Source organism: Barbatula barbatula (assembly GCF_947034865.1).
Source record: "Barbatula barbatula genome assembly, chromosome: 3".
Classification (NCBI taxonomy): domain Eukaryota; kingdom Metazoa; phylum Chordata; class Actinopteri; order Cypriniformes; family Nemacheilidae; genus Barbatula; species Barbatula barbatula.
The window spans coordinates 9,912,681-9,930,441 of NC_136764.1; the positions used below are offsets into that span (position 1 = coordinate 9,912,681).

General features: G+C 39.5%; 1 protein-coding gene across 4 annotated transcripts in view; it reads left to right on the forward strand.

Annotated features, from left to right (window-relative positions):
- Nucleotides 1–559: 559 nt before the first annotated feature.
- Nucleotides 560–17,761, forward strand: part of cadm3 (cell adhesion molecule 3) — a 44,759-nt gene continuing 27,557 nt past the window's right edge. For 2 of the 4 annotated variants that reach the window (XM_079451682.1, XM_079451683.1), the window contains exons 1-2: nucleotides 577–776; nucleotides 1,926–2,109. In XM_079451682.1, the coding sequence (XP_079307808.1) occupies nucleotides 1,995–2,109 (115 nt within the window). In that variant the 5' untranslated portion in view covers nucleotides 577–776; nucleotides 1,926–1,994. Of the gene's footprint in view, nucleotides 777–1,925; nucleotides 2,110–17,761 lie in introns of all 4 variants that reach the window. The other 2 variants (XM_079451684.1, XM_079451685.1) reach the window with 2 other exon arrangements.

Consider the following 17,761-nt stretch of genomic DNA (forward strand, 5'->3'; position numbering starts at 1 on the left):
TTATATATGAGGGGGTCTCACGAAAACATGTCTTCCTTCCACTTCACCCCAATGCCTTCTGCATGAAAACAAGGTCTGCTTTTGAACCTTTGAGATTTTTATTTAAAACATTATTTTGATGAAAAAAATGTTTAATGACCAACTTTTTTTGCCATCTGTATTATTCCTACTGACAATTTATTTGAGGTTCATATATTATTTTTATACAGTATACACAGTAATTTACATTATACAATTTCTACAATTCAAAATGTATTTAAATATACATAAATTAAATGCATACATGGGCTACAGATATATTCACTGATAAGTGAAAACTCTAAAGTATGTCCCTAATTGTCATGATAATAATGTCACAATTAATTTATTTCTTTGAATTATTTTAATGATTTTTGTGAGATTTATTCAAACGTATTTTATTCTAACGTACATATTCACATAATAATAATCTCCCTGGCAGAACTCTCTAGCCTTGTTACCCAAATGGTACGGCCAAATCGTATTAAAATCCCCACCCCTCCCCCTCCACCCCGTGTGCCTGCCCCCTCCCTCACTCCCTCCCTTTCTCCGTTCTTTCAGACAGACTGTTTTGCTGCAGTGAACGGTAGCCGTGGTGAGAGGAAAAGGCAAGAAAAACAAGAAGACAGCGGAGGGCGGAACAAGAACCAAGACAGACAGATCCAGTGGGACCTTATCGTGAGCGCGTGCAGACACAGACGGGTCTAAAACTCCCGGACGGACGGAGCGAACGGGCATCACGAGGAGCGCATATATCGGTGCGTATTGTAATTTGCCCTCCTTTTAGGCACACAGACGCGCAGGGGTATTATTGTCGTTAGCGTCCTGGCGCTCATACGATGGAGACACCTGTCAGGTTTGTAAATAGGGGCACGCTCGTGCTCTGGAATGCGCCTGCATCCGCGCGCACCTCTCCTGACGGGCGCACCGGTCAGAAAACCGTTCAATGAGCCCCGACGTGTTAAACTACGAGCGAAGGAAAGGGTTGACGATAAAGTGTGCTTAGGCTTAGTTAATGCGCTGGTGGTTGCTTTGCCCTGTCGCGCTTCCCCTCCCATTGCGAGCTATACCAGCATCCCCGCCGCTCCTTCTGCATTCAGCGCGCTCGGACTGTGTGCACCTGCTCCTGTTTCCGTGGGTCGATGGGGCGTCCCGCTTGCGCGGGTGAGAACGGAACTGGTACTCAGCGGGGGGGGAGAGATAAATAAAAAAGTGCGAGAAAAGAGCTGAGGAGTGAGGTAGGCGGCCGTGAGCCCTCATGGGTAGCTCCGTTTCGGGTCGCGTGTCATGGAATTGGAGCTGCTATCATTACCTTATTACAGGTGAGGCTTGAAGACATCCATACAGTTTGACATTCTTACGTGGGCCCGAGCGGTCCCTCTAACGGTCCGTCCTTAATAGCAATAAACAGCACCTCTGCGCGGTCACCCGCCCGCCCCGCAGGCAACGCAATGACTTGCACCGAAATCACAGTTGAGGAAAGCGCAAATATAGTATGCAATCGAGCGACCTGTACTGTTATGTTTGTGTGCGCGTGCGTGCGTCACAGTTGCGTGAGGTTGAGCGCTGAATTCTCAACGGGCGACAGGTGCACCCTATCGCGGTCAGGAGAATAACGAATGAGAATAAATGGCAGTACCCCGAAAAACGTCCTCCCCGCACTCCACAAATCTTAAATCTGTACCAATTGTCGTTTTGGGTAACTGAATGGATTTGGCAATGCCGTCCATCACTGCGTCACGTCACACGCAGCGAGTGACACGAGACGATCGATGAAAGCACTTGGTCAGCGCGTGAGTAACGAGTCTCAAAGTGTGTGCGCCCTCAGCATCAATGCAACCAATCGGCTTGCTTCGTCTGTTAATGAGTTTGTATGTGTGTGTAATTGTGTGGTTTCCTTTCTGCAGACAGCGCTTCGGTGAGCTTCTCCACTTATTCTGGTCTCGAGAGGACCATTGGGTTTAGTGTACGGACGGATGAGCGTGAAGCCGGCGCGTACGACATTCCCGTCATTCCAGCGATCTGCTGTCATGGCGCTCGTGGCCTTGATGCTCCTTTTTGCAACATCCGTACGGAGTAACTTCGTTTACGGTAAGAACTCTAACCGGACACACACATCCCCATCTGTACCCCCTTCGTGTTTTCACTGTTTTCTGTTAATACAAGGGAACCACAGAACCGTTAATAAGCTCGTGGGGCGCAGGAGAACCTCTCACCCCCCTTCCACTCATTCCCATCCCAGCTCTAACAGAATTTTATGCTGTGTTGTGTTTTTTTGGGGACTAAGTAGTTCTCTCTCTCTCTCTCTCTCTCTCTCTCTCTCTCTCTCTCTCTCTCTCTCTCTCTCTCTCTCTCTCTCTCTCTCTCTCTCTCTCTCTCTCTCCTCCCTCTCAAGTACATGTGCACATTACACAATCCTAGCAGGCAATCCTGCTAACTGAGTTGGACTGAATCAGTGTTTTGGCTTGTGTAGGTGTTACATTGGTACGCTCTGGAGTTTAGTGCTAGATAGAATCTTGATCAGATCTACTAAATGTTTATGATTCTGTTTTTAAAAATCTGATCAAGATTGTCAACGTTTTCCATAGAGTAGTCAATAATCAAAACAGTAAAAAGCTTAACAATTTGTTACATTAAAAATATAAAAGACCCTGTTTCTTTCTGTCTTTTTTCTTTCTTTCGTTCTAATCGATCCTGAGCTCATCCTTTCTCTCTCTCTCTTTCACACACTTAAACTCTGTCAGCTGTTTTTGTTGCTCACTGCATTATTCATTCTTGTACTTTTTTGTGCTATTGCATAGCCGATAGCCCTCTGCATCTTTAAAGTGTGTGAGAGCCTGTGCATGCTCTTTGCATATGTAATAGAACTCATACTTTTTATGCACAAGTGGATTGGTTGTCTGAGATGCGGGTTTCCTGTTGTCTCTCGTATTCTGTTGTGTTGATGTTTGGATATTTTCAATATTCTGTTGATTCGTGCAACGTGCTAAATATACGGGGGTCTGATACTAGATTGAAAATCTGGGATCCAGGTTCTTATTTTAACTCAGGGAAAATAATCTTAAAATGTTCTAGCAAGAAATTGGACTTAAAGCAAAAACAAATACCTAAATGCTCCAATTTTCCAACACATTCAAAATGATTGGTGATCTTGCAGATTCCACCCTTGCAAACATAAACCCTTGCCATAAAGTTATCTCCAATTAAATGTAAAACTCATCGCACCTGTCCACTATTTTTCATCTCTCAAAATTGTCCTTTGTCGAATATGTACTGTATGTTTGTGAGATGTCAAGTTCTTAACTCATAGTTTCTGAAGTGTGTGCGATTATTTCACTCTGGCATCATCCAGTTCTTGCTCAAGGCCTCTGATCTCTGTACGTGTGAGTAGTAGAGTTCTCCACTCGTAGTCTTTGATGTGTGTTCGAGTTGTTGGTCACCCGTATGAGTGCAACATCCTATGTGACATGTCTTTGAGCATCTCAACATGTGGTGGAGGCATCTGGATGTCCTCCATAACCTGCCTTATAAATTCTGAAAAGTAATTTCAAAGGGCCCTGCACAGAATTCATGGAGCTTAATAACAGTGCACAGGAAAATGAGCCTTGTTGCTTGATTGCTGTCTGCTGCTGATTTGTATTGCTAGTTTGGACCGAGTGCATCATGTGCTTGCCTTCATGATGCTAGCATGTGTGAATGTATGTCTGGATTAAAGTGGAGTTTATCCGTGTTTTTCATCGACGTGTATGTTGCTCAATGCCTTTAAGAGATCTTTAGAAGAATGTTCATCACCAAGGGACCTGAGCAGTATACCTATTAGCATAAATAATGCAGAATAATGGATCACTCAAAAACTGATTATTCAGACGACAGGCTACAAGTTCTTCGCAACACTTGCAAATCTTAAACCCTCATCACTGTTGTTAATGCTCTTGTATCATATTCATCAGACTGTACCCTAATCAATAAATTACTACATTTCAGAAGCTATATTTATAGATTTTTACGTTGTTATTTTGTCTTGATTTACTTGCTTAAAACCAAGGAGGAGTACAGAATGTTCTCTAACTTTACCACTTACAGTATTGTTGTAATGCAGGGCCGGATTATCCAATGGACATTATGGGCACTGGCTCAGTGGCCCATGCGCGCTTGGGGCCTAAGCGAGGGGAAGAAAATTTCACATAACAGCGTTTCCGCTATATTCATTCTGCCATGCGCTTCTCTAGCCCATGCACATGCAGGTGTGCACACAAACAGTGTTTCTAACTTAACCTCTAGCAGCCTTTGTTCAGAAAATGCACATAGCGACAAACCTGACGACTTCTCGGATTAACCTTACTTTTCATTCAGTGGGAAAATGTCGCCAGTGCGTCCACGCTACGGTGTGGTCTCCATTTCCCAGCATAGGGATCCCTTCTCTTGGCATCACTCTGTACAGTGAGCGGCAGGAAGAAGCAGCACCGTATACCCTGAGGCTGTGTGAAAGAACATATAGGCTATGTGTCATGAATTTACAACAAAAACTGAAAATATGTCAATGAGAACGGTTATATTGTTGTAAATATAATGAGTTGACCCTCGCGGTTGTCTTAAATCTTAAAAGGTACGTTTAATTGGTAGTGTTTCCTTGGCAATTATGAATTTTATATTGATATAATGTTGATCAGCAACTGCCTTATTTAACCAATATTTCGCCTTCATTATTAGATAATCTACAGTGCTTTTACATACATTGCAAAATGTTTACGTACACACAGAATTATGATGTCGTTATATATAGGCTTAGGAAGTATACTTATAATACTAGTCAATGCAGTTTACTGTAACACATTACTTGCTTCCATAAGAACATGAGTCGTGAGGTGCTTGTTACACAAACAAAGTTTGACAAATGGACAAATTACTCTTATAGTATAATCATTGACAAAGACTGCCCTTTTATTCTTAGAAAAAATTATATGTTATATTATTATATTAATAATAGCTAAAAATATTTGAGAACTGCACTTAGGAATAATGTTAAGAACGTTCTATAATTTATCTTAAGAAAGTTCTCACTGTATATGTTCTTTTAAGAACAGTGTTGTGAATCCGGCGTGTGTGAATTATGCAAGAATCTGATAGAACTGAATTGCTAAAGGTATGGTAATGTGTGCTGCTTGCATATGCCAGTGAGTTACAGTATGCAGGGGAATGTCTTAATATTGTTTCTGCTGGTCCAGGCATTGTTGCAATCATGTGGTGTAAATCCTGTAGGATGGAGGATGTGTACAGGTTTTGATATGGTCCTTCAAGTTGTAACTTGTCAATGTAATCATGTATTAGATAGAGGTGTTTCCTACACGTAATACCCCATAGGCTAATTCAAATCTTTATTGTGCACACGTGTGTGTATGAGGGGACCATAAGACACTTGTGCCCAGGAGCCTCTGAATTCTTAATCCGGGCCTATTGTCCTGTGTGTCTATGTGACAACATATTGAGATAAATATCTTCCAGTTATTGTGAATAGGTCCTGTATAAGTGTACTGACATAATACAAGTGATTTTCTAAACACTGTTCAAAACAAAAACAGTGTTGTGTTTAAGTGTTCTTTAACGCTGCTTTGCAACAGTGCAAATTGTTCTATAGAGTTAAAACAGAATTGAGTTTTGTCTGTCTAGTAGTCGACTAGCAATAATGCAATTTGAATTGACCAGACATTGATTTTGCCTTGAGTCTTTACCTGCCGTAGACAACCATTGACAATTATATCCTTCTGAAATTTAGCTAAACCATTAGAACTAAGTGCCTTTTTTGTCTCACGGTTACACTTTTAAAAATAAATGTGCTTCACGTTGCCATAGGAGAACCTTTTTTGGGTAAGTGGTTCCATAAAGAACACTCTTTAAAAAGATGCTTCTAAAGGTTCTTCGACGCATAGAAGAACGTTTTGGTTCCATACAGAACCTTTAACATCTGAAGAACCTTTCTGTTTCACAAAAGGTTCTTTGTGGTTCTTCAGATTATAAAAAAGTAAGAAAGAGATGGTTCTTCAAAGAACATCTGGCTGAATGGTTCTTTGTGGAACCAAACCTTTTTCCTCTATGGCACCTTTTAAGCACCTTTATTTTTAAGAATGAACCTTTAACATCGGAAAAAACAAAATTTTTAAGAATTTAGGCCGTATCAGTTTACAGATGTACACATTTGATGTTAAAAATATCCATAGAACTATATTTAAAACAGTAGTCTGGCGCACCAAAAAGTTACCTGTTTGTATGGTCATTAGCATTTTTCTGCTGCATCCCTACTCAATACGATTATATAACAGGCAAGATGGAAACACAATAAGGACAGGAAGATACATTTGCATATTTGAATGCAAAGTCTGACTTACTGCAACAGTAGTGCTGCTGAGATTATTTACAAATGGAGCTGAGAACAGACCCACCATTTCACTTCTGCCCATTCCAATCATAGCCATCCAATGCAAAAACAAGGAACCGAATCTAGAGACAGCATCTCTGCTTTGAGGTACGTAATGAATGGGAATTGGTTGCCCTGGCTCAACACCAGTGTTGCTGTTCTGCTATAATGAAGGCTTGGATGAAGACCAGTGTAATCAGTATGTTGGTGGTTTTTATAGACATGGCTTGAAATCAGGTGTGCTGTGTGTGGGTCTGGATGTGAAGTAAGCCTACAAAGGAAAGGAGAGAGAGGGCGATGAAAGTCACCTTTGTCTTGGCGTTGTTTGCATGCCGGAACCCCCGGGTGAGGCGGGTAAAGTCAGAGAAAGGACATTATTTCCTGCCTACGGTCTCTAGAACTGTCCATAGACACCTGGGAAATGTAGTTTCCCAAAGCTTGAATGGGAATCTCAGCAGGACGGGAGCTTATCTGTGAGTTTGAAAGTGATATGATTGAGAGTGTGCTCTGAGAAACTGGAGTGGGCACCGAGATGTGATGTTTTTTTTTTGCTGGGTACGAGAACCTTCACTTTGTGCACTCCAGAAAGCCTTCTCGTTTCAAGGGGTTTTGCGTAGAGCTTGTGTACAAGCAAGAAAAGCTTGACCTGTTCGATTAAGGGCAAGTGTTGGGAGTTCTTTGAGTTCAAAATGGTTGTATCCTGAGTGGATGAGTGGATCTGATTAAATGAAACACTTGAAGTCACTAAACAGCTGGGCCACTATTGCACATTGTACACTCTAAAAAGATCCGTAAAAATAGGGCACAATATACTGTATTAATATGAAGGAATTTTCTGTATACATTTTTGTAGTTGTTTTACATGCATTTTAAATGTTGCACTGCATTAAATTGCATTTTAGCATTAAGGGAAGAGTCCGTAAAATAATGGAAAATGTACTTTTCTGCCAGTACTTTATCCGTTTTTTACGGGATTTTTTTACAGTGTATTTCAATGCAAACTAGTGTAAACTGGTAGTAAATAAAGATGTTTGTAAAAGATATGTTTGTGTGCACTTTCTCGGGGCTGCGGTAACTGCAGGGAGACAAAACCATACATGCCCACATGTAAGGATATTTTGTAAAAAAATCTTTAAAATTAGGTTCTTTGCAGATGGTGCTTTATCTAAACTACTCTTTGTCCTCTTTGTTCAGTGCAAATTGAGATCGGGCCTAATTTTCTGAGTGTTTTTGCGACATTATCTAATTTTCTTTCTTTAGTGAACCAGGTGCTTAACCATCAGAGCACAGAGAGTGTGTGCAAATAAACTGCGCCTTGTACAGTTCATTCTTAGTGAATTACCTCATTCTGCTCCGCATTAGACCAGGACATAAGCACTTTTCAGGAATTTTCATTGATGCATATTTATGAGCTGATGCAATGAACATGAACATTTCCTTCATTTGAATTTTAAAACAATGCCATTTTAGCCCCTAAAAGCTACAAATATGCAAAATGATGCTTCATTCTTGTTACTTTGGTAGGGTTGCCTGAATTATTAGTTCACTAATTGTCTACGGGAAAACAATAATACAGATAAACAATTAGAAGCCGATTGGATGCATTTAGGGGTGGCGTTACAACACATTCTTGCATTAACAAACAGATTGATTAATGCATTAGTATTGAAACATTGTGGCCTATTTTATTTACTAAAATATTTGTCTTTATTAATCCTTGTAAAAAAAGAAATCAATGTAAATCATCCCTACAAAATACATTTTGTCCTCTTTAAACAGATCACAGCTAAGGTCAGACGAAAACCGTCCAAAGGTCAGGTCCAAGTTTGTCCTTCTGGATTTGAAAGTTTAGATTCGCTAAAAATTTATTTGGCTTAGAGCTAAAGGCCATATCTGAAGTCTTCACTTTCTGAAGCACTTGTTTTGCAGAGGAGCTAAGATGTTCTAAGTACATTATACGCACAGTTGGTGGATAATCCTCATTGTTAATTTGTTATCTTTCATCTTAACTCTAAATAACTGTAGGCTGATGCTGCGAAGCCCTAGATTCATCAGCGTACAATATGTTTACGCAGAAGCTAAGATCCAAAGCTTTTCAAACAGATGCTATCTTTGTTACAGGAATGTAGCATGAGAACTGATTTCCTGGGAATAGATTGATACCAAACCATGAATTGCCCTGGGGGTACTTGTTTTGCAAAACGCAGCCTGGTCTCAACATTGCTCAGGAAAAACGCAGAAATGGCTTTTGGGAAACTGAAAGTCGTTTCAGTCCAAACATTCCATATAAACTGTGACATCTCGCTCACTGCTGTTCCCAATGGGACTTGATGTTATGGTTCGCTTATTGATATGGTACCAGAGATTAACAACATATCATTACAGGCCTTCTGATGTATATTCAGAGCGTTAAATCGCACATTTTCCAGCACCATCATGGTTAAATTATTATTTTGAATCCACACAGATAAACAAATAATATACTTTTATTGCAGAATGTTACAAAATAACCAGTGCTATTGCCACTGGAGCGGCGTGGTTTGAGACCGATCGCTCATAAAACAACACCCGCAAACGAGTTGGAAGCGGCGTTAAAAGTGCGTCTCTAATAGGTAAATGAAGATGGATAGACCTATTCAAAACTCACCTGTCGCTTTGTACAATAGAGATCAGTTTGTAATAGGCCTACAGGTATTTTTCTATCTGCACGTGATGCATACATTCATACATAAGTATTGTTTAAGTATCCATGTTTGGACTTGTAAGCGTGGTAAACTGCATGTAGTTATAAATAAAAACAAGATTATAGATATAAAAGGATCATGTATAGTTTCACATATAGTTTGTGCACTAGTGTATGTAAGGCACCATTCTTTCTACTTTGAAACACTATACAGTACAAATGCATTGGGTTGGGTACAGTAGCTCCCCCTGATATTCATATAACCCCTACGAGTGTGGAATGAACTCACAATAGCCTACCGTTCAAAAGTTTAGGTTCACTTACACTTTATTTATTCTTTAAATAAATAATACAGATTTAATATATTGACTGCTTTTTATCCATCATTAGTTACAGGTTTTGTTTTGTAATGAAAAAAATATATCTTGTCATGGTTATATTTTTAAATGGAAGTCAGCGTGAAAGATTTGACATGTCTCATGGAAATACTCTTTTAAAGTCAAGAGACAGCTCATTACTATTTCTTCTTTAATAGTGAATTAATTTACAAGTGTTGTGATAGCCGTGGAAGATGCGGTGTAGGTAAAGATTTAGTGCTCCCGACAGCATCTTTTCCAGTGCCAAAAAAGGCAAGGTAGACAGGAAGTATCCTGATGATGACGATGACATCACAGCGTTCTTCTCAGATAAACATCAGAGTGCTCTATTCAAAGCAGTTTGGCCCACTTTATGTGGGTATTTTTATCACGCCGACATCGTCTGTAATATATTTTTCATGAATGAAAACATGGACCTACGTCAAAATACTGCAGAAAGCTAATGGGGGGGATTCTTGTAGTGGGATTCGGAGGTTCTGCAGAACCTTGCTCAGGTCTGCAGGAATGAGAGCTATGTCAACCCACCGGAGGAAAACATTTCCAATTAGCTGTGTGTCAGTTGCATCACACTTCCTGCTTTCAGGAGTGCCCTGGGGCTGTGTTTACTCCCGCAAAGCTCCCTGGGAAATGCAATCTGTTTTGAAAGCGCCGGTGTGTTTAGCTCTTACCTCAGCGTAACATGCGGCTGTGGCTTGATTGAGCAACTTGGCATCTCCAGATGTGGCCAATAATGAGAAGAGATTAAACAACGAGCGGTAATGCTAGCCAATCATTAATCTGGATGAGATTTAGAGGCGGGAGAGCAAGTGCCAGTGGCTCACTTAACTCGGAGGACAGATTTGTTGCTGGCAACCTTACTAATGCCACTGTGTTTTCTTGCACACACTCTTTCTCTTTTTCTCTCGCTCTCACACATTCCTCTGGCTATTTGTTGTACATTTCCTCTCGATCTCTCTCTCTTTTCTGTTGCCAGCATTTCACTGTTGAAATGTAACTCTGAGGAGCAGAAGGCCTGGAAAGAAACACAGAGACAAGAAAAAAGCAGAGATTGTGGTGTTAAAGGAAGCAGGAAATCCTGTCAGATTCATACACTGGTATCTTATGAATCATGTTATAAGAAATTGTTTACGGGCTTCTCTGACAGTAAGATGCATCATAGGCTCTTACACAGAGGTCATCCTCCTCTGGGAAATGATCCACGATCATTGATAATGCGATATGTCGACGAACCACAGATGAACTGGTAAATCTGTTTATGCCTTCATCCCTCCTGCAGCCTGCGGTTAGGCTACGATGACTATGATTGGTGAAGCTATCATTAGAAAAGGGGATCTAGTTGAGTGTTTGCTAAAATGCTTGAAAACAATCATCTTATTCTTTTCTGTCTCCGTTTTAATAATGCAACACTTTTCATCAATTTAAAGAGCTCTTCTCGTTGACTTCCTTTTTTTAAAGAATAGGCGAGCTTCTTGTCTGAGCTTAACTTCCTCTTTGTATGTTTAGAAAGAAGTACGCAGCCCTCTTCTCTTATAGCAAACCAATCTCACCAATTATCTCCCAATTATTCACATAATGTCTAAGTTTTATTGAGTAAGAGTATTTAGTAGACTGTTCTTCTCTTACAATCTGTGTTCCTACAGAATTAAAACAACATTGAATTTGATAGCCTAGTTGTGAAGCTGAAATGAGAATTTATGATAAATGGCACTAGAACATAAATATTGTTTAATCATGGGAATGATTATGATCATCATTATTAATTTGTGATCCATTAATCTTAAATTACAGAACTTTCTAGATCACGCTTATAAAACTTGACAAATAAATCGTCCTATGGTGTGACATAGCAAAATTTTAGGTACTGAATATTACATTGTTTTATATTATTAACATTTATATTTATCATATAAAATAGCATAAGATAAATTTATCTTCATCTTCAAAATAAGTTTTTGAGGTCAAACCATATGACAATATTGATCTGTTAACTATATTTACACATTTATTTACATGAATATATTTAGCTTTTTTCCAAAGCGACTTGCAAACAAGAGAACATTCACATTTAGTCATTGAGCTAACAATAACATTTATCAATAACATTAACAAAAATGTATTTTAGAGTGGTTGTTTAATTTTAGGAATGCCTTTCATGCATAATTTTCAATAATATTGACTTCTAGCCAGTTTTTATAATATCTAGTAGTAAATGACTTGCTCATCTGCTACATAATGTAATAAGTCGCACATATATGCAATTTATCGTGTACTTGATGCAGATACAATTACTTTCCTAATTGACACATGGAAAATATTTTAATACTGTATTATATGCGGCCCAGTCTATGAAAACCCAGCTTAAGTCAGTTTTCGTTTCTGTTTTCTAAATAATATCATCCTACGTGATATAAAGAACATTCTGTGAAAATATAACCTTGATATCTTTAATATTGATTGATTAAGGCCATCTTGAAACTACTTGTTGAAGTAGTCAATGATTACATGTTGATACTTGGTTTTCACAGACTGGTTACAGTACATTTTACAGTATTTTTACATGAATGTGCATAAATACGTTCTGTTTATGATTTGAAATGAAAGTTGGAAGTTGCTATAAAGTGCTGTAGGACATGATTTCGATTAAAAAGAGTTTCACCCTTTGCTCGGTGTACATCCGGTCTTCCAGAGGAACTTAGAATTGCCGGCCGGCGTCTGATCGTTCTTAAAGATTGTGTCTATGTGTCATTCTGATAATATCAGCTTCACTCAATTTTTTACCGATTGCGTCAGGCTCTCTCAATCTATCCAAAGCTAAATCAATGAAACTTTCCAGCAAAGACCAAGGACACAACGGACAACTTCAGCCTCTGTGAACCCAGCATCTACGCTGCCTTTGTATTGTCAATATTTTGTACATGTGTATATATTTCTTGTCTGTTTGTTTACACTGACACCAGAGCTAACGGAAGTTCCCATAGCTGGGAAATGAAGTTATTTGCTTTTATATGTGTCATGGCCTTTGTAAACCCAACCTTTCATGACTCTGCAGAGCAAGCCCCCTTTCACATCTATAAATGCAGTTAGCTCCAGCGTATAGTTTGTCAGTCATATTAAACCGTTCTCTCTATTACCACATCCTGATGAAATACAGCTCTTCTAACGTCGCCTACAACCATATAACCCCATCACCACATAATGCCTCCCAGACATAACCAATCAATTGAAACATTAACATTCCATTAACAGATCCAACCAGCTGCTCCAGCAGCATTTTCCCAATATTCCTCAAGTCGACAACAGGCTGCTTCCCGAAACATTCACACATTTCGGCTAATCATCAATGGCAAATGAAACCCATCTAGAAATCCTCACTTCAGTTTCCACTTATCTCCTAGCCGTAACCAGTCACATTTCCCAAGTTTCCTGTGATGTAATTGAACAGCGGAGCACTTATGAAGCGGCGCGTGTTTGATTAAACTGTCTGTGAGATGAGTAAGGAGTGATCAGGCTGGACCAGTTTGAGTCTGTTGAACATCAGCTATCGGCCAGAGAGGTCCACGCGTGTGTATTTTTAATAATCATGAATCCTGTTAACCTTTAGCCCCATTGGATTCATTCTTCAAGCTCACTTCAGTTCCAGGGTTCTTCAGATCTAATTATCTAACATGCAGAGTTCCTTCAAGTGTTTCTGAGGAGTTGCGTGTGTGCATGTGCGTAAAAGAAAGACGAGATGTCTGCGTGTCAGTCTATAGGTTGAAAGTGTAAGTGTTGGTTAGAATGACCCGTGTGTGTGTTTACGTGCGTGTGTTGCAGCAGCGCTCCTCAGATGTTCACACGCAGCGTGCTTGTGATGAAAGCAGCACATTGTGGAGTCACCCATCAGTTTGGCTGAGGATGAAAGACCTGTGTTGTTTTATTCAGCTTTTTCGCTCTGAAAGCTTTGCTGTGTGGCTCGTTTCAGCTGCTCTGTGGCTCGTGGTTTTATTCACCGGGTTTGTTAGCGATGAGATGTGCGCTGTATGGTTTTATTCAGCGCAAAGCATCCTTATGACAGCAAGTGCCATGTTGAATGGCTTGTTTGTGCCTTACGATAAAATCTTGCGTTGGAGTGTGATACGGACTTGAAATAACACAAGTATGGACCTGTCAAAGAACCAGCATGTGCATTTCTGTGTGTGTGTGCGCTTTTGTGTCTGATTCAGCAGCTTCTCTGTGGGCTGAGACAAAAGAAGTAATAAGCGTTTCTAATCTGAGGAGTGAATGAAAGCTGCACAAAGAGGGACCACAGACACATAGAATAAACAGGCCGAGGGAAAGCACGGGAGAGAGAGAGGAAATAAAGCAGGCAGAGGTAGCAGTGAATGAAGGATGAAGCAATAGGTGGCAACAGGATGCACAGGAGCCATCGGAAAAGAAGGGGATACTTGGTTTTGAAGTAAGCTTCATTCGGCTGGCTTAAAGGATTCTCTGCTCAATAACGTAAAATATAAATATTATATATAATCTATATAATATCAATATATATATATAAATATAGTATCAATCAATTGTATATTCAGTCAATTTGTATATACATATACTGATCAAGTTATTTATTCTATTATGCAAATTATATGTAATGTTTTAATCGAATGTTGTATTTTTTTAGAATGGATAGGAAATTATTAGCATGATTAATTTGCACTGCATTTATTAGTCTCATTAGCAACAACATCAACAGCGTAGTACATCTGAATCAGGGGAACTCTGATTCAGGGTTTACTCAAACCTGACCTCACAGTAAAACCTGACTAAATTATGAGGTTGCAATTTTTTTTATTTCATATAATGTGAATCATACAAAAACCAACGTGATCTCACTGGAATTCGATTTTTTTTACGACTCGGTTTATTTGTATCTATGAATCGTACAAAAACGTATGATTACTAGAAAAAGCAATACCGAAGCCCCACCCTTAGCCCCGCCCCTAAACCTAATGTCAGTGGTACCGAAAGCAAATCGGACTAAAATGTGTGAAATGAGTGAGATCGTACAATGTCATTCAAACTAACCAAAATTAGCCACATCGTAAAATAATATGTCGTGGGGTGAACTCAGATTGCACAAAAATGCCTGAAATGTAATTAATTGTGAAATATGAATTAACCACCTCATAAACTATTTAAGAATTGCCATGGGATTGTGTTGGTCTTCTATGTTGTGTCCTTTAGCTTGACTCTTCTGGTCAGACAGCCCACCGAAAAGCTCATGCACAAACTGTCTCGGGGTGACCCAATTATTTTCTGTCATTCACACCTAGTGACAGAGTCAGAAATGACCCGTCATTCTCAGCCCAAAATCCACTCATCTTAAGCTTTATTTCTTGAACAAGGGGTTTATGTTTATTCATTATAATTGTATTTTTGTCCACTGTAGTGTACCTCTACCGTTCATGATAAAAAACAGGACAGATCCTGTATTGATTTAGTAAGCACTTCATCTTTTAATGCTGGGCGATCCCATTATTATACAGAGCCGGTGGCTACCTTATCCGGCTCTGACATAGAAAAGAAGGTAAATAGCGAAGTGAAAAATGGGAAAAGATGCAAAATGGATGGAGTTAAAAGACGAGGGCTGGATAAGAGAGGAGGAAGGGATGGACGGGCGTTGAAGGGTTTTTCACGCAATGTCATATCCTATCAAACTGCATATTAACACAAATACTCAGTCATCTCCTGAACCACTTAAAACCAATCACATGACATAAACCTGGATGGTTCGCATTACATTACTTTAATGTTCTGGCACCTCACCAACGATTACTGGAAATGTACACACACACACACACACAGTCTCTCGCTCTACCTCTCCCTCGCCTAAGCAGGTCTATTTTTACACCCGTTGAAATTAATTAGCTTGCGCTGAATGAAGTTCGCCTTGTCAGTAAGTTTCTTGTCACTTTATGAGAAGATTCTTAACATGCGCAGTGCAATTTCACCCAATTCTGTTTTTTGACATAGAAATGACATTTTTATTGTTTATTTTACAATGGATCAGCTTGGCTGGGCTGAGGGCAAGCAGCGTGATTTTTAACACGTCAGTGTTCTTTCTGTACACGATACATGGCATCACACGTTTATAATTTCACACATTTGTCTCAAATATGCACAATGTTTGCTTGAGAATGACACATAGTTGCAAATATGGCCAAAAGAATGTGCCAGATCTCACACGGACCTGATTTGGCGATTCACGTTGTGTCAAAGAAATGTTATTGGGTGATCAGTTGAAGGAGGGGCTAATTATCTGCTTGTCGATGAGGGCTGGTTAATTATGTGTGAGAGGAGGGGCTTGTTGTTTGTCATGGGGAGGGGTGAATGCTCAGATAACATGGCCATCTAAGTACTTTACTGGGGTTTAAATTTAATCTCCTTCCTGGGATTAATTTCAGACTTCACCTTGAACGTTGCTAACAGTCGAGCAGCAGCATCTTTTAACAGAAGGATGAGTCAACAAGACATTTCAGACTGTTTCTTTTCAATGGAAGAATATTGGCCAACATGACCGGCTGTGTAAACAGTTAAGAGAGTATTTTTTTCATTTTCATTAAGTCATTAAGCAGATGCTTTTATCCAAGGAGTTCAGGGAGCAATAAGCGATATGTCATACAGGAGCAATAATACAATAGGTGTTAATACAAAAATAAACTAGACTGCTACCTGTTGAGAGAAAGAAAGAGGGTTAGAAGGTTGGTTTTTTTCTTCATTTGTCTGTCAAGTATTCACAGAAGAGATGGGTTTTAAGTAGTTTTTTGAAGGCTGTGAGAGATGTTGTTGCCGGAACCGAGTAAGGAAGAATGTTCGACCAGGAAGGAGTTGTGAACGAGTATGGGGCGGGAAAGCGATTTACTGCCCTTATGAGAAGGCAATACAAGGCGCTGCTCTTGATGGGGTGTAGTAGGGTGTGAAAGTATGCCGGTGCAGATCCAGTGATAGTCCTGTAGGCAAACATCAGTGACTTGAAGCTGATATGGGCTTCAACCGTAGAAATGTCTTTCAAACACGCACTGTATTTTTTTCTCTTTCTCCTCTATTTTGTTCTTTTTTTTGCATTCTTTCACTGAAGGGCATGATGTTTTACTGCCGTCTTCAGTTCATTCTGCCTCTCTAGTTACTGGATTTGCCAGTCTTCCGATTTTTCTTCCTTGGTCCCTTAATGTTTCCATTTCAATAACCATGACACACACATTTGTCTTCTGCTTTTCATTTTGCTCAGTCAAGTGTGTCTCTCATTACCCTCAACCTGATCAGAGGATTCATTCATAATATTCTGCTTAACATCATGATGGGATTAATTTTTCATTATATTAAACTTGGTCGGGGGATTAATTATAAAAATGACTCTAAACAGAATACCCAGATTAATGTAAACCTAGCCCGGATTCCTGTGTTCATTTCTTTTGTTACTTGAGACCTAATAACATCATTTTTAATGGTAATTCTTGAAGCAGGATAGCTCAATATGTCTGCTTTCCTGGTCAATGCGTAAATTGTATTAAAAGTTTAAGGTAAATTGGATTTGATTGTAATACTTTTGGATATTCTAAGGAACTTCAAAGAAGATGTCATCCACCCACACTATGCTTCCGAAGATATTTTACCAGCTTGTTTGCCTGAGGTTTATTTAACACCGGCAGTAAGATTACATCATATCCAAAACATGTGACACATGCATTCAGAATAGTGTATGCTGTAGTACACTACAGAAAAGTAAAAGAGTATTATGGACGAATGCTATTTCAGAACGTAGCCCTCGACACTAAACCATTAAACTCTCTTTTTTAATCTCCAGCTGTCCAATATTCTTTAGCCCAAATTTGTGGTGCTTCACAGTAGATTGGTGTGGCCTGACTCGGCAGTAAATTGTTCACTTTGTTCTCCAGCACTTTTCTCCGGTCTAATTTGTGGCGCTCCATAGTAAATTGTTCAGATCTGTTTTTGTGGTATTCCTCACTTGAGTGCTGTGCGGTGTTTTGAACGTTGAGGGGTGTCTCGCAGGTTTGCATGAATCGATTTCTTAAGCTTTTACTGTGCTATTGGACAGACTAATTCTGAAAGGGTGCTTCTGCTTTTTATCTTGTTCCTGATGTTGTGGTTTGTTTGGATAGTTTGTAAGTGCTTTAAAAGTTGTTTCTTTGTTATCTTTATGTTGCATGTTTTTGCACATTGCTCTCGCATTGTGACTAGATGTTGCTTATTTTCTGTAGTGTGTTGAAGTTTTATTTATTCTCT